The sequence below is a fragment of the Leuresthes tenuis genome, unplaced genomic scaffold (assembly GCF_036924035.1).
Source record: "Leuresthes tenuis unplaced genomic scaffold, fLeuTen1.0.hap1 SCAF_4, whole genome shotgun sequence".
In the NCBI taxonomy this organism is placed as follows: domain Eukaryota; kingdom Metazoa; phylum Chordata; class Actinopteri; order Atheriniformes; family Atherinopsidae; genus Leuresthes; species Leuresthes tenuis.
In genome coordinates, this window is record NW_027325358.1 from 11,604,624 (window position 1) to 11,626,571 (window position 21,948).

At 38.5% G+C, this 21,948-nt stretch overlaps 1 protein-coding gene across 2 annotated transcripts in view; it reads right to left on the bottom strand.

The window, feature by feature from the left end:
* prkcaa (protein kinase C, alpha, a) overlaps positions 1-21,948 on the bottom strand; it is a 124,423-nt gene that overhangs the window by 24,879 nt on the left and 77,596 nt on the right. For both annotated transcript variants that reach the window (XM_072384574.1, XM_072384575.1), the window contains exons 6-13: positions 18,442-18,598; positions 18,071-18,205; positions 17,319-17,412; positions 10,954-11,097; positions 10,632-10,805; positions 9,305-9,396; positions 8,965-9,027; positions 7,509-7,647 (exon numbers count right to left, since the gene is read on the bottom strand). In XM_072384574.1, coding sequence (XP_072240675.1) covers positions 7,509-7,647; positions 8,965-9,027; positions 9,305-9,396; positions 10,632-10,805; positions 10,954-11,097; positions 17,319-17,412; positions 18,071-18,205; positions 18,442-18,598 — 998 coding nt within the window. The remainder of the gene's footprint in view (positions 1-7,508; positions 7,648-8,964; positions 9,028-9,304; positions 9,397-10,631; positions 10,806-10,953; positions 11,098-17,318; positions 17,413-18,070; positions 18,206-18,441; positions 18,599-21,948) is intronic.

Sequence of the window (21,948 nt, forward strand, 5' to 3'; positions counted from 1 at the left end):
TTTGTCATGCTTCAGTGTTTTTAATTAGCTTGAGGGTCAAAGACTTCATGGTGAGGGAAACCTCTGAGTGAAATCCCTGTGCCTCTTCAAATCCCTCTTCCTGCAGGAGTCGTGCTGACCTTCTGTCTAACCTGACAACTGCCAACAAAAACAGCTCCATGCTCTGAAGACTTGTTTTCCAATCAGATTTACTCTCCTGCTGTTTCAGAAAATCAAATATGTCAAATATTTCCGTATGCATGAGAGGGTATAAATCCTTTATCCTTGAAAACTGAAAGCAGAACAAGCTTACAGAGACCTTCCTCACTCGAGATCTTTTCACCTCAGAACCAAAATAGATGTGATACAACACAAGATGTTAAAACAGCTTTGCACAGTTCAAACATGACACATCTTTAATGAGGAGAGACAAGCTGTGTAATACACCACTGATTTGCTAAGAGAAGGGAATTTTATTATAACAGGGTGAATTAAGCAAGCGCTCGACAGCATGTCTCTGAGGACCTTTGCTGTGACAAGTCGCATTTTGTGCTCTGTGTTACTGAGATTTAACCTTTGAAATTGTGTGCAGTGGAGAATTTAAGCATGGAAAGCATTTAGATCTGCAACCTCATGCCGCCTTGTATAATGGGAATGAAACAAGACGAAAGGGCATATTTTTTTTTCTCAAATAGACATTTCCTATTTTCAGCCATCCATTATATTACCAAAAAATCCAACAAAAACAAATTACTATCTGTCGGTCATTTTTTACATAATGTACGGTGTATCTGTTGCGAACAATTCCTAAAAAATTCCTAAAGCAGTAACTTAAAACAAACAATATAAAACAAAAGCAGCTGCAAGTGTCATTAATAAGTCAAGTAATAAAACTTTACTGTAACCATGGTGATATGGCATTTATGTGCTTAATGGCATTTTCCCACTTTCTGACTCTTCTACCATTTTTGACTTTCCTATTATTGTTAGAATAGAATTTTTTGGTTTACAAAGATAAACATAGCTAGTACCTGATACTTTTTGAGGGTAATGTCCTAGTTGAGTGACACAGATGTGCATGCAACTTTTGTGCAGTGTCTCCTGTTTGCATTTTTACGCAGTGTAGAAGTAATTGTCAGCTAATCCCTCAAACATCTCTATACATGATGCTAAAAGTACTGGCCATCATGCAAGCTATTTGTAACACCAGATATTGAGGCATCAATTTTTGGGATGCAATGCCATTCGCTAGATTGAGAATGGTGACCGGCAAAATTACAGGCCCAGAGGGCACTACTATGTCAGTGAACTCTTCTGTCGTCTCTCTCAAAAATAATTATAAAAAAAATTATAAATAATAGTGTCCTGCGTGGTTGTAGTCAGCTAGCTCAACCTTTTGAGCAGGCTCCACATGTACAGAAGCTGAAGCCCTGGGTTTGATTCTTGCCTGTGGTCCCTTTGCGATTTGTCATCCCCTCTCTCTCTGTCCCCATTTTATGTCAAGCAACTTTCCAATAAAGCCCACTCCTGCCCAAAAAATCCTTACAGAAATAAAACAGTGTCTTGTGTGATGTTACTAACTCACTTTCACAAGCGTTTATTTCTTTCAGCTATCACTACATAGATCGAAACAACAAGCATAAGAGTCGGTGGAGGGCAGAGAAGCTGGATTCAGAACCAGTGATACTGGGGCCAAAAGAAAGGAAAATGCAGAGGACAGTCAGTCCAGCCAAAAAAGCCTGAATCAGAGTGCTGTGCTAATGTGACTCTGCTGTGGCTTGTTGCCCTCGCCACCCACCGCTGTTTTGCAACCAGTGGACATAAACAGTTTCAGGCACGGTGACATCTGTACTCTAAAGCAGCATGATAAGTCTAGATCTTAATCTTTCTACTTTAGTTGTCATGTATAGAGACATTTGTTTAATTCCTAATGTTTGAATGAGGTCTGATACATGAGGTGATCTTTCCTTCTGTTGGGTTGTGAGTGATGGAAACGGTCATGCATGACTTTTGCCTGACATTATCTGCTCTCATCCCATTTTATTTTTTACTTTATCACATGAAAGCCTTTGGCCAGAAGAGCAGATTCACTGAAGTACATGGGTATGTGTGTGCAAGCTTGTGCACAGGAGAAAGAGATTTTAGTCTTTCTGATTAGAGTTTAGATTAGATTATGAATAGATTTTGATTTTGTCATCATAGATGTTTGTTTATGCCTTGTGTTTCTGTGTTTGTTATGTATGTCATTTGTGTGTGTATGTGTGTGTGTGTGTGTGTGCATGTACATTGCTGAAGACATGTCTCATCCATTAAGCCTAATACTACATGACAGTTCTGGATCACACTGCTAGCTATTTAAGTCTATTCTGTAAACCACAAACACACAAATGTACACAGATATACCAACCTATGCTCCTGTGACCATTGATCTTTGAGAAGCAGATGAAAACAAAAAAAGCCCTGTGTGGTTGAACACAATGGACAACACCAGCCTTCTGACCAGTACTTTCAGAGAGCACTACATGAATATTTGCCTCACTGTTGCTACCGAATCCCTTTGAGGAACAACTGTGCTGTGAAGCATATTGCAATGCATCAGACCATGCTTGAGTGTCCTCCTTTTGAAAGCATTTTCTCAGTACTGTACTGTATATGCCAGATGTGGTTGGTTTCTATCGCTGACAATATTAATTAGCAGCCTTGGGGTTTAAATCAGTGTTCTACACTGCAGGATAAATAGCACCTATTTACATGAAAACAATAAGAACTGTCTCCACAAATCAAAGCTTTCAATCTTTTATGGAAAATACATAGTAGGATGCCAGCATTTGCTGTTTTCATCTCATTTTCTCACCCTACTTTTCCAACAACTGATCACTAGCATGTGGAAACAATGGTTTGGGTACGCAGCAATTGGCCAAGAGTTTAAAATTGAAACTGCAGCTGCTAAAGCATGTGGGCAGATGTCAACTGCACGGTGAGTCAGGTTTGCTGTTCAAACTCTATTTTGAACTATAATACTATTTAACCCAAAACAAAGAAAGTCTGCAGCTGTGAGGATTCTTCTGCTGCTACATAAGATCAGCAACGATGCAACTTGCCTGCACTGCCTTATCACAAATAACAAATAACAGTAACAATAAATAGCATTTTCACACAGTCCAACTAACTGTGCTTTGTTAAACAGTTTGATTACTGATCCCTTCGGGGTTCAATAAAGTGTTTATCTATCTAATTGTTAAAGTCTAATTTTAGCACTAGTAGCTTTTGTCAGTAGATGGTACATTTGAGCGGATGACTATTAACTTATCCTTTACAGCTGAAACCATATACCAGTCTACTTACTGGCAGTTTTCTTTGTTTCTTGTTCTTTAGCTGTTGGGTCGTCTGTACTGGTGGCTCTATGCAAGAAAGCAATCTATTTCCCCCTCATGGATTTCGATTTTCTATTGGCTGTCAATCAGAGCCTCTGATGTCTCACACTTTGAAATTTAGGTAAAGAAAGGTAAAGAAATTGCCTTTTGGGGGGGAATTGAGTGAATATCAAGATTAGAAAACAGAAAGAAATTTACAGTCATTTCTTATGTTGTTGAATGTTGCAATATTGAGGTATGGTTGCAACAAATCTCATGGCACTCCATTTGCATTGTCTCTGTCTAACGCCAGTCTATCTTGAATTATTACACATCAACATGCTAGGATCACTAGCTCAGGGTCTGAACAGTGGTTACATTACAGTGACTGAATTTGCATTTTATCATTGTGGAATTCTAAGTACTGTTTTAAACCACAGAGCAGTGAGCAGACACCCATACCTCCTGCCACACTGCAGTTGGAAACAGCTAGAGCAAAGAGGAAAATGATTCACGTCATATAGCTCAATATCCTTGAATACTCTTCTGTAATGGCACACATAGCTACCATGAGGCCAAACCTCTTCATTTCAAACCATGTCTTTGATTCTTTACTTCACTGTTTGATTACACCTGTCAGCTTTAGCTCTTTTCCCCACAGTTTAACACCTTATATTTTCTCTATTTTGTTGTCTACCCCCCCCCCCCCCCCAATCCCTCCTTTCTTTGTGTGTCAGAGTCACTGAGGTGTAAATTCACAAGACTGGATATATAGGTCAGTGTACACCTTGTGAAAAAAGTGTGAGTAAACATGTGTGAGTGTGTTCCTGTGTGGAGTGCTGAGCAGCAGGACCACAGTCTGATACATGTGTACTGACAATCAGGGACCCACTGCTACATAGAAATGTACTTTTTCACTAATACAGCTGTGACCACATACACAGGTGAAGGAGGAAAGAAAAAGGGAAAAATATTTCTCGTACCACAACTAACCCAAACTCAAAAACAGACACAAACATGCACAACTCTAGAAGCTCACTTATGGTTCAAAACTCAGCTCAGGTAAACTCCTGCAAGGATGGTTCTAATAATTCTAATAAGCATTCGGCCTTTCTTACAAGACAGTAGGTATAGAAGACGGACAGCGCATTTAGGTAACAGGGAGCATGGGTTAACTGATTTTCCAAAGCAAGCAGAAATATATCAAAAGACTTCAAAGCCAAAATTGGCACAGGTTTAAAACATTTATAACAATATGTTTTGCTAACCTTATTAAAAGGTTTTGACAGTTTTGGATTTGTCCAGTAAGTAAAATGGATTACTTCCTCCTTAAACTTAACAGCAAAGACAACTGAAAAATGTCTCTTGAGCCATTTTGACCAGTTTACTTTTCGATACTTAGGGGTGGAATTTTTATCTGCAAATGTGAGCAATGTTGTTTCACTTGGGCTGTTGTCTTTCTGTGTGGTGTGTATTCATGAGTGTTATGTTAACTGGTTCTGATTCTAAATTGGAAGTGAATGTGAGTGTGAGCAGTTACGGTTGTCTTTCAGTGTTAATGCTATGAAGAATGCGATGAGCTGTCACTGACTGTCGCATAATGGCAGCTGGTATGCACTCCAGCTCCCTGCAACCCTCAACAACATAAAGCTAGTGTAAAAAGGGCTGGTTGGATGGCTGGATAGATGGACGAATGGACAGACGAACAATGTATTGCGTTCCACGATTAGAGGGTATAGTTGGCAACACCGATAGAAGATGCAAAAAAAAAAAAAAAAGATTAAGTTGGGAATAGGGATCAGTAAACAACTTGATGCCAATAAACACTGACCCTCTTAAACACAGAAAAGACAACCACTTATTAAGGTTTTCATGACTGTGGAAACAGTCTATGAAGTAGATAGTAGAGAAGTAGGAGTAAAGACGTAGAAGTAGATTCCTTTGTCACAAAGAGTTAATCTCTGGAAATGCCAACACTGTGAGACAAATTTTTAAGGTCACCGACCACAATATTTTAGTGTAAATGTTTATTGCACAAGTCCCAATAAAATAGATTTTTGCTAATAGATATCTATCCATGGCTGCCCAATTAATGTTGACATTGCATGTGATGCTGTCATCAATAAAGCGCAACATAAGAACTGTGTCCTGGCTGGTGCATTAGTGTCAGTCTGACTCTGACCACTCGCAGCACAGTCTGCATTTATAAAGTGTAATTAATCTCCCAATCTATCAGAGAGGGTTTTTAGAAAGAATCAATAACTCAGCCCATCATAACATAGAAGTCAACTAAGTTACAATACAATAACCACAGAGCTGGACAAACTAAAATAGAACAGTGAATAGTGAATTCCGATCTGACTTTTCTTTTGTCTATATTTGGTGAAAATGAGACTAACAAATAAAAATTATAAGCACAAACATAAAATCAAATTATAAACAATGCGCCCCGTTTCTCTGTCCCAAGAATTTCAAGTAGTACTTTGATTTATGTATCTTTTTAATTTTTTGGGTAAACATGGAACTTTATCCTCTTTTAGGTCTTTTTTCATCAGCACATTAAACGCAGCAAAACAATGAGGAATAAGAACAAGCTTTAAGCCGGTCTGAAGCGAAGACAGTTCATCTAAAATTTTATTATCATCTATGGAGCAGGTGAATTTTCTCACTTACTTTGCAGGGCATAAATGTTATAGCCCAATAATAAACATATTAAACTAAACATTTAAATTTTCAATCAAACATTTTATCATTGTCATCAGTTTGGCTGTGCCTATTTTTAAATTTTTCAAAAGATTGACCTTAAGCAAACTAAATGATCACGTTTTTGTTTTTTCAGCACCTTCTGGTGCTTGGTACTGGTAGCAAAACATATTGAACTCGATATATTAGCCACAACATTAAAATCACTGACAGGTATAGTGAGCAACGCTGATTATTTTGTTACAATGCAATGTTATGCTGTGAAAACCTGCATCCTGGTAGTCATATTACTTTGACACTTTGACATTTGCCAGCTACATACACATTTTCTGCAGACCTGTCACCCTCTGCAGATAAGCATGGTCCCCAAGCAAGAAAGCAGAATTTATTTAGTAAGGACTTAAAGAACACAACAAAGAGTCTGAGGGAATTGACCCAGCCTCCAAGCTTCCCACAAACCAGTCTGGTGGAATCTGATGGCCTCTTTGTGAAGCCAGCTCAATCCACAAAGACCAAACCCCACAACCCACAGGGCCCTCAGGCCATCTTGTTACCGTCCATGTACCAGACACTCCAGGAGATGTACAGATGTTTTTTGTCCACACTATGATTGGTCATGAGTTTTTTGGGGTGGCATGAGTAGGATCTATACAGTACTGGACAGCTAGTCATGAAATTCAAGTGGATTGGTGCATCTTGTGTTTACCATACTTGGTATTAGGCTAAAATAGCAATACCCATCCCTGGCTATCTGCAGGCTGATTTTCCATTCAGTCAATCAAGGTGGATTATGACAGCACTGCACACCTACTGTGAATGAATTCCACTAGGACAGGCCGTTTCCCAATGTTAAGCAGCTTATTATATAAAGAAACTGTCAGAATAAATTGGGACTACAATGGTTCAGAAACTGGTCATATACGGTATTAACACTTCATGTGAGTGACTATAGTAACTCAGAGACACATCTAATGTGACAAAGTGCTCTGGGGTAAGGTCATCTTTTTATAGGGATACCACTAAATCGGGATGCAAAACATCCCGTTATCTTGAAAAAATGGATGCAGTTGTAATCACAAATGATAAGGTCTAATCAGTTAAGGCAAACAGATTTCTTGATAATGAAATAAATATTCTTGAAACTGGAAAGTACCACATTCCAATGTAGGTCAAATGCTTCCACACAGGAACATCAACTGGAATGCACTGGCTTGTACGTTTGGGTTAAGTTTGGATTCGCCAGCACACACGCAGCACGTCTGTTTGACTGATATGCTTACGTCACCATAGAAAGCCTGTGTAAATGTGTGTTTGTCTGTCTGCCCAGAGGCAGTGACCTCAATGTGGAGTACAAGGCTGACCAACCTCGGACTAGACAGTGACAGGAATGACCTCACGCGTCACACCGTGCAAACGTGCATCCATTGAAACACATACACACACAGTCTAATTTACATGTTCAATCTTACTTACCTCTGGAGCTATGTAGTCTGGAGTGCCGCAGAAAGTCCGTGTGGTCACTCCTTCTGCCATGTTCTCTTTACACATGCCAAAGTCAGCAATTTTAATGTGTCCCTCGGAGTCCAGCATCACGTTGTCCAACTTCAGATCCCTAAGGATGAAGAAGGATTTTGAAAATACCCTTTACAGTGCAACAGAGCTGATTACAACAGCCAAACTCTATCTTGCTGGTTTTCTCATCCTTTTCTCCAAATAAACAAATTACACGTTACTATTGATTAGTTTTTATAGAAGCTCTAACGATCTAATAAAACATTCATGCATAAACAGTGGGTAAACACATAAACCTTTACCTCCAAACTGGTATTCATAAAGAAATAATATGTAATGCGAATGCATACACCTCATGTACAGACCATCAGAGCATGCATACACACACCTTAAAAGGACATTAAACCTGATATTAGATGGTGATGGAAAAAGAGGATGCATAATAACCTAAGAGACAATTTCCAGAGGTTGGTCAGTAAGATAGAGATTGTTTTATCTCATTCCTTATCATTATTTTTTCTAACATATTAGTTGTGGGTACAATAAATAAGTACAGCAATGCATCACGGTCGGGTGTAATGGCTGTAGAAGACCGTTCTAATGAAGCTTTAGAGAGAATAAGTATTTAGATATCTCTCTGATTTTCTGGCACAAGATCATCTAAAATTCTTCAAAAGGCTGTTTGAGAATGCAGCCAACATACCATGCTCCATATGTACACCTGTGTCACCTTCCTGATACCCTTCATGCATGGCTGTATACCGTGCGGCCTTTGGGTTTGTCTGTTGCAGGTAAAAGAGGGCTTGCTGATTCTATGCCTGCAGCCCTGAAGTTGTCTTTGTATGAGCTGCTATGTGTGTTTTATCTTTTTTATAACATGACCTCTTCTTTTTCACCTTTCCCCTTTAATTCAGCAGTTTTTGTTCAATTTCTGATTCCAGAGCTGAGAACACCAAATTTGAACAGATTTTTAAATCTGACCTTAGATAAAACTGCACTTCCCCTTTGCTGTTGCTTTTTGTCTTGTGTAGTTATGGTGAAAATTAGGTTATGATATGCAACTGAACAATTATAAGGGGAGTTTCCGCAGGCAATAATGGGAAAGTGGAAATCTGGATTGCACCCGTATGGTTAGTTTCACAATGATGGAAATTTATGAAATAGAGCCAAAAGAACATGTGCTCATTCTGCCTTTGTGCGCACATGCAGTTTCAGTAACTACACAAAGTTATATGCATCTGGCCCAAGGTGTTTCAATAAATCGTCCAAGGGACTTCATGATTATCACAAGGAATGTGGTGCAGAAAACTGACTAATCATATGAAAAAGGTTTTTGTTTTTATTTTGAAAGCATTATCTAATTTGATGCAGTGTGGAGTCTATGCAATATAAACCATGTAAACTCATTAATACAAACCTGTAAATTATTCCTTTACTGTGCAGGAAGAACAGACCAACAGCAATCTCTGCTGCATAGAATCTGCAACAAAAATAATGTTTACAGATTTACACACAAAATAACTTAACCTTGACCAACATTACAGATAGAAATTAAGGAACAGTTCCTTGTACTAATAGAATGGTCATTCAATTGTTAGCAGATAAAGCATGCAAAGTAAAATCATACTGTAATAGGATGTCGATGCCATGTCGCAAAATCCAAACTAAATTTAACAATAATGTTATTGTGGTTGTAGAAATGATTAGTCATAAAGCAAAGTTGTATGATCAGTGGCTGATAAATTGATGTGTCTTACACTGCCTGAGGTTCCTTAAACTTTCCCACTTGCTGGATATGATACATAAGGTCTCCCCCATTCACATACTCCATGACGAAGTACAGGCGGTCCTGTGGTCATACAGAGAGAGACAAGTTGGGGCAAGGTAAGATGAAACACACATCTTTGTTGTTTTACAGAAAAAAAAGCTTCACAAAAAGTGTTCTATAACAAAACACTTCAAAATTTGTATTCACAAACAAAACTCAGAACAGAAAAATGCAGTTCAGCTGTGAGGCAAACCCTAACCTTGCTGTCTGAGATGTTTCATCCTTACTGCAACTGTTTCCATGACAAGGTGACCTGAATAGCCCACAATAAACCATGCCATGGAAAAAGAAAACCCTCAACACAGGCTTCTGTCAGGAAATATTTGCTTTGTTTTAAAGTGCTGGTCCCATACTTCCCATGACAAGTTTGGCCTGACCCCAGTCTGGATGTGTTTGATGGTCCCTTACAAACAAAACAACAGCAACTATTCCACATAGCAACAAATCCATACTGACAGCAAAGTGGAGCCATCCACCAGGTTTGACAAAGTGTCACTACCCATGGCAAAACTGCTTTTGCCCCTGACATTTAAGGACTCTGACCCTAACTGCAAGGCAGTAACAGCGCCTTCAGCCAAATGTGCATCACATATCTGCATTTCTAATATTGAATTTCTTCTTTCACTCAGTAGTAGGTCACTAAAAGGGTTTATATGTTGTCTTTATACTAGTGGATACCAACAGCATGCTGTTATTAAAAAAAATATTGCTATTTCAGCAAAATAGCAATAGGTGCGTCTTAACAAGAAATCACGTACGTGCAGTCTGTGCCCAAATTTTGTGACATTAAAGCTCAGTTGATGTTATTGTCAAATAAACTATGAGATACACTACAAGAGAGTTTAGCTGCGAGGTGAATTTACGTGAATAGGAAATCCAATTTTAATTTCTGTTCAGGTATTACACCAGGGCAGTAAGAGCTAACTCTACATATATTGAAGGAAACAAAGACTGATTGCAAGCATGTTCTCTCATGTCCCAATGTTGATTTACATATCCATAAATGTACAGAACCATTGTTTTGTTCATGCACACACACTCACAGACATAAGCCTACTAATTGGGGTTTGTTTATTTCCCTGTCTTTCTTTCTTTTAATTAAAAAAATGAAAATTTAATTAAACTTGTCACATATGTCTTTCAATGCCCTCTACAACACTTTATGACTAATTTGTTTGTCTAAAAGCGACTTTCTAAATTAATATGCCCAACCTGACCTGAGGTAACTTGTTTGGATCCAGAGACATTGTACCTACCACAGTCTGGAAGCACGAGTGGAGCTGTGTGAGGAAGGGTGGCTTGTCCTGTTGGGCCAGAACTCTCTTTTCCACCATTGTACATTCAACATCATCATCCTGGATAACCACATCCTTTTTCAGGATTTTAATTGCATACAGCTCTTCTGTGGCCTTCATCTCAGCAAGCATGACCTTCAAAGAAACCATGGGGTTAGAGCAGTGGGAAGAATGCGTCCATGTATAATCATCTTCTTCTGGTGCATTTAAACATTATGCAGTGTCTGTTGCCAGAAAGACTAATAAGTGTACTTTATCTTTCAGCTGACTAACGCTATCTCACCTTGCCAAAGCTGCCTTTCCCGAGCACTGCCAGGAAGGAGAAATCACTGAGTTTGACCTGGTCCAGGCTATTGGATGGGAACTGGCTGGAGCGACTGTCGTCCGGCTCTGTGATCACCTTCTTCCCTGGACCTAGCTTGGCATTCTGTACTCAGGGCACAAAAAATAAAGTGTCTAACGGATAAACATCTTAAAGCAGATTACATTAAACTTTTGTGCATTTCACAAGATACTAAAGCGATGAAAAGAGTTGGAGGAAGCTTCTTTGTGGCTGATTCCTGTCACAAAAATGACAAAATTCCTGCACTTCCAATCTCTCTGTTCAGTCTCCTTATATTTACACTGCTATAGCAGATAAATATGTTTGAATTTATTTCCCAAAATGACAGAACTATATGTTTTAATTTCTTCTTCAAGCGCACACTCACTCTATCAGCTCATTCACAGCCGCAGTACACCAAATAATAAGTAGAATACAAAGTTAATGGAATGAAATGAGATTACAGTGGCATTGTAAAACTGCAGTGCAAAAATGTCTCATTGACATTTCTCCACAGTTGTAATCTTGTAATATTATTATATTCAATAAAAAGCATAAGTTATTCAGCTGGACATGTATTAACAAGTACTTATCCTCCAAATAAATTAAAACTTCAGCACTGGCTTTTCTTGTAAGCAGGGATGATGATAATTCAGAAAACTGTAGTTAAATAAAATCTTGACAAAACAAAAAATGAGGACACAAAATATGATGAGACATGCTAAAAAATATGCAAATTGTCTGCAAATGCTATGAAATTACAAGGAAATTATTATCATGTATGAAATAGGAGAATCATTTCATCTATCTATATTTATCTGTCTATAAGACATCACATATGATGATGTAATTGTAGGCAGTGTACAACACTATTTTACACATTACACCAAGAAACCAGCTTTTACAGTTCTGGTTGAAAGTCTCTACACACTCATCATGGAGGTGAATGTCACAGAAATATTAGGTTATCAATGGTGTCTTTCCCCCTCTCTGAGAAAAAATTATTGTATGACATACATCTTTAATTGAAATAAAAAAACATGGGTTCAAAACATACATCCACAACATAAACTCCACTTAGATTATTCATTTCGTAGTGTGGTTTGGACAGTGTTAGACAGCCAACTTTTACTGATTAATTCTAGCTGGGATTTTTCCTAAACCTACATAAAACGTGTGTTTGACAGATCAGCACAGTGGGAAGTCTGAGAAGGTCAGTGGACATCTGACAAAAAAGATTTTAGGTTTACATAATACACAAATAGCTCATCAAGGTATTTAAGTTCACATGATACAAGTTATTGAAAGTATAGCAGCTTTGCACAGGTCTGGAGGAAGAGCCTAATTATCGCCCTCAGCAGAGAGGTAATATGTTTAGATGGTCTGCAACAAGCCAGGGACCATAAAAGCACAGGCCAGTTGTGAACTGGAAACTGCTGAAACATCTGTGTGTGTTTTAAGGTCAGATTAAACAAATTGGTGTTTTGGCCAGAGATAGCTTTGGGACAGTTAATATAAGGCATTCAGCTCCAACAAAACTGTATCATTTGTTAATCATTGTGGTGGTAGCATCGTGCTGTGGGGTTGGTTTGTTGCCAGCAAAACAGGTATTTAAAACATGTATTTAAGATAAAACTATCAATAATAAAAGAAAGCTACCTCAGAATTATTCATCATGGTCTCCAACAAATCACTAGACTCTGGATGTTGGACAGATCTTGGTCTCCAACTATGACCCGGCACACATATTGAAGCTGGTTTTACAATGGATATAGCAAGATATCATAAATCTTTTTTGGAATAGCCTTCCTAAGATGCTGAGCCCAACCCTACTGAAAATACGACTGTACTTAAAAGTCAAGTCCATGCCAGGAAAGCAACTAACTTAATTGAATTCTACATATTCTACTGCAAGGAGTGGTGAAATACACAACCAGAACTGTGATAACTACCAAAAGCATTCGCTAAAGGTGTAACTTGTTTTGGGAGATTCAACCAATTATTTGATGTTCTGCATACAAATTCTTGAGCTTGTATATATATTCTTTAGCCTGCTGTCATTTCATAAAACCCACGATAAATCAAAACTTTCGTTTTTCAAAATGTGCATGTTGTACAGTCATTATTTGCAGGGGAATCTTCATGATGACATGACATTGATTATAGTCCAGTAGAAGCTTCTAACCAAAGCTATACATCTAAACGGGTAGAAAAATAAATAAATCCAAGGAAAAACTCCGTTAAAAGGCTATTTTGATTGATGTCTTCATGTCAGACCCTATGACAGCAGTTATTATTTTTCACTAGGGTAGGAGAGACTTGTGTGGCAGCTTCAGTTATAAAGGAGACGGATGCCACACTGTGGCTTCTTCACCTACATGCATGTGTAGACAAACTTCCCTGATGTCAAACTGCAAAAACAGATTTCCTTCATGCCAACTCATGCTCAATCTCCCAGCAGGGCAAAATGCTTCAAGAGGCTTGATAGAAAACTACAGTGCACCAGGTTCAAACTACACACTTCTGAGGCAGTCTGAATGCCAAACAACAAGCAAGTACAATACACGGTTCCACACCTCTCTGGATCTTTGCACAAACAAAACAACCGTACCACATTACCATGTCAAGTTTCCACTCTCAGCCAGGGCAATGTACACAAACAAAAACATGCTGTAGACTGACATCATAGGTAAAATCTACACTTACATGATGCACAAAGAAGGTTGCTTGGTTTACCAAGGCCCCCAACAAATAGACCTCACTGTCGTGTGGTATCTCATTGTCAAAAAAGTCTTCATATAAATCTGTTAAAATTTCAAAGAAGTCAAAGCCGTTTCAAGACTTCTCAGTTCGCTACTCTCTCATCAATAGTTACCATAAGGGCCTGTTATCATCTAATATTGTCAAAATAATATAATATATTATTTCTAAGAAAGCTCTGATAAAAAACATCTTAAGATATTCTCTACACCTGAATATTTACAGATAAAGTAATTGTCAGAAACTTTGTCGTCAAATACCAGATTAATGAAGTAAAATCCCTTATTTATTAGGTACAGCAACCTGAAATAATTCTACACTCATTTTTGCACCTAAATCAGATTTAACTTGCAACAATCAGTGCTGAGCAGCTTTAGTTTGGTTAATGACAACTACAATAGTCTGCTCCTAAACTGACAGAGCAGCAGAGAAACACAAAGCAGAGCAGACTGAATCACATCACAGCACACCTGTAGCCACAGAAACAAGCCTGGCTGGGCCAAGAGCGCAGCAGCCTTACTTCCTTCCTCTCAGACGCACCTGATCAGAGTCTTCCACAAGTGCTTGGTCCTGAAACCACAGGGAGAAGGGACCCAAAAGGGCTGACACATATTGTACACTTCTGCATAGGTGCAAGCTACAACAGCTGACAAATAGCAAATAGTTGAGGAGCAGCCGAAGGGCAGCTCATACACACAGAAGCAAAACACCAATATGAATAAAGAAGCAAGAATAACAGGACTGAATATTAAGTTTCAGCCACTGGACCAGTGCACTCAAAAGAGAGGGTATGTCTTAGTCTACAGGTACAAGATAGTTGAAATTTGCAGTGCACTAACTGAATCATTCACAATGATTTAGTATAGCATAATTGATTTAAAGGTAACATAACCAAGGGAAAATAGCTGCACTCTCACATTTTCCTGGTGAAGCGAACACATTCAATGTGACTCATGAATCAGAGTTAAAGATAACATGTCTGAGTTCAATATGAAAATTAAAAAATAAGTAAATGAAGCCAAAAATGCCACAGAAAATCATCATATAGTTTGTGTGGAAATCAAATTTTAATGCATGAATAAGAAGCGTGCAGACCCACACACACATACATACACATTCACACACACACACACACACACACACACACACACACACACGCATACACACTCACACCCACTCAAACACACAATCAGGAACAGCTGCCCAAAAATGTTGTCATGTATTTCAGTCTAATGGTGACATCTTGTGGTCATACGTAATCCTATTTCCCTCTGCAGATTCCATGAATACAAAACTTCTGTGGTCAACCAATCATGTACTAGATATGCTAGAGGGTGGAATTTGATCTTAGGTTATAGTGAGATGCTTGTAGGTAGAACAGATACATTAAAATCTGAAGCAAGGTTGAAGGCGGAAGACATGAACTGCCACCAACTTTCAGGTTGCATCTTTATACATGATGATGTAAGCACACAACATGGGAACCAATAGCACGATGCACAGACAGGACAAGTACAGAATTCTGAAAGAAAAAATTCTAAAACATGCAGAAGAACGTAAAGCTATGAAATGTAAACAGAACATTGTCAGGATTTCCTAACAATGCTCTGACAAACTCTGAAGAACTAGAGGTGACTGCATATCCATTTCTTTACCTTTAGAATTCAAAATTATTTTAGAAAAACCCAAACCCACGTCCAGTACATACATATTATTAGTAAACTGGTGGATCCGTTTATAGTAGCATGGAGCCACATACAAATGATCAGACATGAAGAGGATTGAAGGAACAGGTCACCACACCAAGATGAGACAAGAGAAGAAAGAATCGGAGATGAGAGCAGAAGAGGGGAGGGGAGAGGGCTACCTTTAGATTAAAGTTAATATGGCAGTCCTGAGAGCAGGGAGAGACGAGGAGAAAGGAAGAGAGAAACTCTTGCATTAAATATGAACATGTGACACAGGATGTACAGTATAAGTCTCACCAAGGACACAGGAGGGAGCAGGAAGCTAAGGGGAAAAAAGGAGAGAACCACAGAGGGGTTTATGAGGAGGAAAAAGAAAGCAAGAAGAGAGAAAAGTTCCCCAGGCCATCAAGAGATCAAAAAAACATGCAGTAAAGTCAAGTCGATGATACCTTCAGAACTTTAACAGAATACAACTGATAACACAATGACCACAGTGGGCGGTTCTTCATAGCAAATTCATGAATCTGCTGATGTTGACATGTTCAGTCACACACCAGTAGTTATATTTGCACTCGACTAGCACAGTAAGAAAAAGTGTGAGACCAGGGGGCCTTGTGCATCTCATTTTAATGAACACATGGATCTTCTGGATTTGTTACCATAGCATACCCTAACCTTTACTGACCCGAGTCAAAACTCCTGTTTGTCCCATCTTTTTATCTGTCTTTTCTCATCATTACATGAATTTAGCCCCCAAAATAATTGAAAAGTCAGAAAAAATGACCTCCTATCCTTTTCCAAAGCTCTTTTCTTTGATCTTGTCAGAAAAACATGGGTTAAGGAAGAAGGTAAAGAAAAATTCACCAGGACAATGCTGCACTCAGAATTTATACTAAGCTGTGAAGTGGGACTGCACTACTGAAACTGCAGCTGTTCAATAAATATTCTACAAAAAGTGCTTTTGGGACTTTGTCTAAGGGTCAGTCTTATCAGAGTGTTACACAAAATATAAAACCCAATGGTATAATAACATAAAAATAATTTTCTTAATCAGGTTACTATAATTCAAATAGGAAAGAAAAGGGCACAAAAGTGAGACATACTGTTGGTGCACGCTGCTCACATTCGCCCGCTTGTCCTTTTATTGATCTACAAGAATCACAACTGGATGAAAACAATTTAACTTAGCTTTGAAAATTACTGCCACAAGGAATTGTGGATATGGAATTATTTCCTTCCCTTTGGAAGGAGTGAATGGATGGTCCAGTGTTTCCTATACTCAAGAAGATATTAAAGGAAGGACTGAAGCTCCTTTATTTTGAATTTAGAGAAATTGGACAGCCCCCTTATCATGTCTGCCACTTACTTACGGGTCATTTAACTCAATCAATAACCTTTCTAAGCAGAAAAGACAATAAGACTGAACCCAAAAAAGTTTGCAACTGTCTTTAGGGATGGAAACTCTTTGATGGGAAAACAAAATTCTCTGTATTGTACTGAACTGTAAACGAACACACAGCAAACATATTCACTGTAGAAACTAATTCTCAGAGTGCAAAGAGACCCCGAGCTGCAAAAGGCTTTGTGAGCTGCAGCTGTCACATGGTTATTAATTTAACAGCTGCGCCACTCAGGAGAGCATGTGACAATTTATTAATTCCGCTGGACGTGCTGTTGAGCTCAGGCCGGTTGGATCAACCATGAAGGTGCTTAAAAACCTGTGTCTGCCCTAAATAAGTGCAGACCCACTTTGGATAAACACCATTATTATGATGGCCTGTCAAAATCGTGGCACAGCCAACTCAGTGTTACACACAAATCAGTAGCTCCAGTCAGCAGACAAACTTACAGCGGCGACCACTTTAGTGCAATTCTCACCTCAAATTTCTGTCGCAGTTCCTCATTACCATCATCCTCCTCTGAGATGGGAACGTTGTAATACTCTCCTTCCTCCTGGCACAATAATTTATACCTGAACAGACAGAGACAAGAAAGGAAAGAAGAGGGAGAGACAAAGACAGAGAGAAAAAGAGGATGGACACATGCAGAGAAACACAAAGAGAATTGTTCAGAGACACGAAAGTGGAAGATTTTTCTGTCAGCCTCCTCTTCTTCTGTGCTACTATTTCACTCCTCCACTGATCTTGACCTGTATTGTGCCTCAATATAGCTGATGATAAACTAAACGCCTCTCTGCCTCTGGTTTATTTTGCACAAAAACTTCCTTCTGGCACAACACACATGTCAAGGCAGAGACAAACACAACTGTTGGTCAAACAAGTGAGAAATATAATATAACTAGCCCCTTTATGGCAAACCCGCACTTAACTTACTGTTCTTTTAACCTAAGAATTCACCTTAAATTCATAGAGCCATTATTGCTTTGAAAAGTTTTTGAAAGTTTGAAAGACTGAGGTTAGTTGATAAAATCAGGTAATGGATCTATTATGCAATGAGTATATAATGAATATAATAACATTAAACTTCTTGGTGGAATAAAAGCAAATATCACTAATATCATTAGACACTAATCTCTTTTTACCATGAGAAATTCAAATAGAATAAAAATACATGACTGTTTATGAAACTTTGTAATTCCAATCATGGATTCATAAGAAATTGGACATTACCAGCCAGAGACTGGAGACTTCATGAGCTCTGACACTCCAAAGGAAAGGGCTCCCATGAAGTCATTCCTAGTGGTTCGATCCCAGTCCCACACTTCTACTGACAGCCTGCGGTCTTTGTCTGATGGCTTCAGCTTGCTGCGTAGCACATTGAGGTTATCATAAAGAAATACATCATACATACCACAGAATAAACTAGTCTACAAATGCAGGGAAAACAGAATTAATATTTAAAGATTAATCTATAGTTTTGCTTTTCATAAAAATACTTCTGAAATTAAACTTGTATTGCATCATAAACAATAAGCCATATTGAATCAAATATTCAAGCTGTGTTGTAGCCAACTGTAGGACAGAGGATGTTGTGTACTTACAAAGTAAAAGTCTCGTTCCACTTAGGGTTGAGGTTGGAGCGGATCGTTTTGGTCTTCTGCTTGGTCTCATTTTTGGGGTCTGGTATGAGCTTGAGCTTGACATATGGATCAGACAGGCCATTGGGGTCCATGGGGATAAGATTTCTGCCTTCTCCCACTGAGAACGATGAGGAATAGAAATATATAAAGCCTAGGCGGAATCTCTCTGATATGTGCAATTTGAGTGCGTTTACCATAACAAAATATGATTATGTAAAATCACTCCTTCAGTTTGAGACAATGATTCTCCATCTTCTGTCTACAGACATGTTCGCTTTCACATTCGGCTTGGTTTAAAGATATCAAATTGCTTTGGCCATGAAACAAATGGACCATTTCTCTTAATCAACAGGTGAATGTGAACAGAATAAAGCGTAGGTGTTCAAAACAAACAACAAGTCACAGCCCAAGAGGATTACTTATAGTTCTGAGACATAAAGGGAGCAAATGCAGGAAATATTATGAGAACAGTGAGTCAGAAGGGTAGTAGGTCTCCTCTTGTCTTCCTCTATGTAGCTATTAAGTAAACAAGGGAACACCAGGGACATTAGCAGTCTATTAGCCCCGAGCATTGGAGCACTGCCAGACAAGAGCTACAACACAGTACACACACGCATACGCTCAAATACATATACACACCCCTGCACGCAGTCAGGTCAGGTGTACACACACACACATACACACAATATGTTTATTGACACAATGCAAATAGCTTCTCCACAGAGACGGTGTGAAGGCTTGTCTGTTTGGTTAAACCTAAAACCCTGGAGACTATAAGCCTCTCAATGTGGTCCTGTCAGTCACACCCCAATGGTGACGGAGGCAGTGACCATTGTCCTGGAGAGGAGGGTGGGTGCTGAGCCAATATGACAATGCAAGCCAGAACCGCTAAGGCCAATGGCTTTAATCAGGGTATGATAATGCACTGACAGAATTAAGAGAGAGAAATTAACTAAATCAATGAGGGATTGTCAGTTCGTGAGTTAGTCACAGTTGCAAAAGACAAATGGAATAACGCTGAGAAAGTTGAAGACGAAAATACTGTACAATGTCCACTACGATTGAAAACATTTTTTCACTTACTGCTTAAATCTTCTGCGCACCAATAGACTAGATTCTTAAAAGGCTGAGAGAAAAAAGCCTTACATTGTTTGCTTTCTTTCTCTACGGGTTTGAACATCGATAGTAAGCTGTAAAGTTAGATGAGGGATGGATAAAAGTGCTGGTGAGAGCAAACATACATGTGGAGAGCACATTTGATCAGAGTCAGATGCTCACAGAGGCATCTTGAGGTGTGGGAAGATACTGAGCAATGCTAAACTGGCAACCCTCCGTTTTCTCATAAATCCAGTGGAGATGTGTTGAACCGGTCTCTTTGAAGAACTGCATGCTCTGTTTGCACTTGAGTGAATTCAAGCAAGACGTACTTTACAGTAAAGTCAGGACAAAGCATCCAAAGCAAAAACTGAGCCATGCTGCCTTCTTTTTATTTCACCCATACAGCTGAAAAGAAAGAAAAGAAAGAAAAAGCTTTTTGCACCCGATGAAAATCGAAAACATCATTTTTGTTGTCAGCTCCTGAATGAAGCTATGTGGAGAATTTTATTGTGTACGGAACAAAGGAATCTTTATCTGTTCTATGAACTGAAATCCATCTGACTGCAATTAGCCTGCGTGAGATTTACTGTAGCTACACAGACATTCTGTGAAGTGTTATAGGTGCTTGATTTAAGTGAAATTCAAGATAACATGCACTTCAACCAAATAACCTTTAAACTCTGTGCATATGCTACATCCTCATTTGTTAATTCTTACAAGGTCACGTTTTGAATATGTCATATGCTGGCTGTATATATGCAAAAATCTTTGCACCCAAATTACATTTACAACGGACTTAAAGGGGACATTGTTCAGTGGCTTGTTCTTTGGACCCAAGACAGTGTTCAGTTATCAATGTACAATCTATTAATTAATGACGATAGACCATATCTAAGTTTATTTTTCTGCCGAAAACGAGGTGTATAAGTTTATAAAATTACTTAAAGAAAATAAATATTATACATAATGGGGACATACTACAAAAAAAGCCCAGTACTGGGCTTTCACAGTAAAAAATAATAACAGAGGTCATAAAAACCTGAAATTGGGTGAATTTTCACTTTCCTCTGACCATAGCACTTTGGGTTTTCTGACTACAAACGATAGTTGTACTTTTAGTCATTGCATATTGCACTTCCAGTTATTGCCAGTGGGGGGAGATCTAGACAGTCTAATTGTGCTCGACCAGCAAAGAGCTTTGGCTTTTCTGAGCTGTCTTAGTCTTACCGCTGTGCTTAACATAGAAAACTCACTGTCAAAGTGGTGTTGAATTTTTTGTTTAAGTGGTTGCAGGAATTGTACTACATACTACTGGTAAATTAATGTGTTTGCACTCAGTTTTGGGTGGATCTGTAAAAATACTGAGCACAATTTTCCCTGCTCAACTCTTATTGTTTACTATGAATCACCACAAAAGTTGCAACTGTGCTGACTGCATCATAGAAATAAATCTGAATAAAGTTTGTTAAAGTTTGTGCCTCATTTACTGCAATTTTATTCACAAGTTATATTACTCCTAATAACTGTTGTATTAGCACAATGATCCTCACTCTTCAGATTATATAATACATTTTCATGTTTTATGTTAAAAGATCCAGCTCACAAAGATAGATTTCTGTTCCGCAAAATGAGACCAAATCAAGAATGAAAAAACGGAAAAGAAAAACCAATCAAGAGGAGGAAAAAACTAAAAGAATGAAAGGCATAGGCAGTTGTGCAGGCTGTGTGAAGGCAGAGTGCACAAGCTGAAAGCAAGGAGTTGAGGCAACACACCGGGAATACCAATGACATGACTTCTGGCAGTAGAAGTTCCACAGCAACAAAGTTTAGCTGTTCTCTGAACTCCATGGAGATACTGCAAAAAGGAGAGTCTCTGTGCGTGTATTCATGTTAATGTGATGAGACAAGCTTCATAAGATGGCCTTAAGTTCCACTGATATTTTAGAATGAACAGATTTTATAATAACTTGTAATTGAACTTGGCACACGGCTTCTATGAAATAAAAAATCTGTTCACTGCTTTCTCCATTAAAACGATATGCAGAAAGATTTATCTAAACAGTTTCAAATCAGGTTGCCTCAGTGAGCACATGTCAAGGTTTGTAATATATTCTAACTAATGCTGTGCAAAATTGTATGTAATATTTGGTTTGGGTGTGTAATGCTAAACAATGTGTTAAAGTTGAGTCAAGAAATAACTCCAAATACATTCTTTATTTACACTTTATTCGTTTTGTGAAAACATGCAACCAGACACTGAAAGCCTCGTCTTCAGCTGACACCAAATGACACCGCCTCAGAAATGATCCCAGCCATGTTTATTCTTCGCCTCCCTATGTAAGAAAAACCTGCAAACCTTCAGCCATAAGA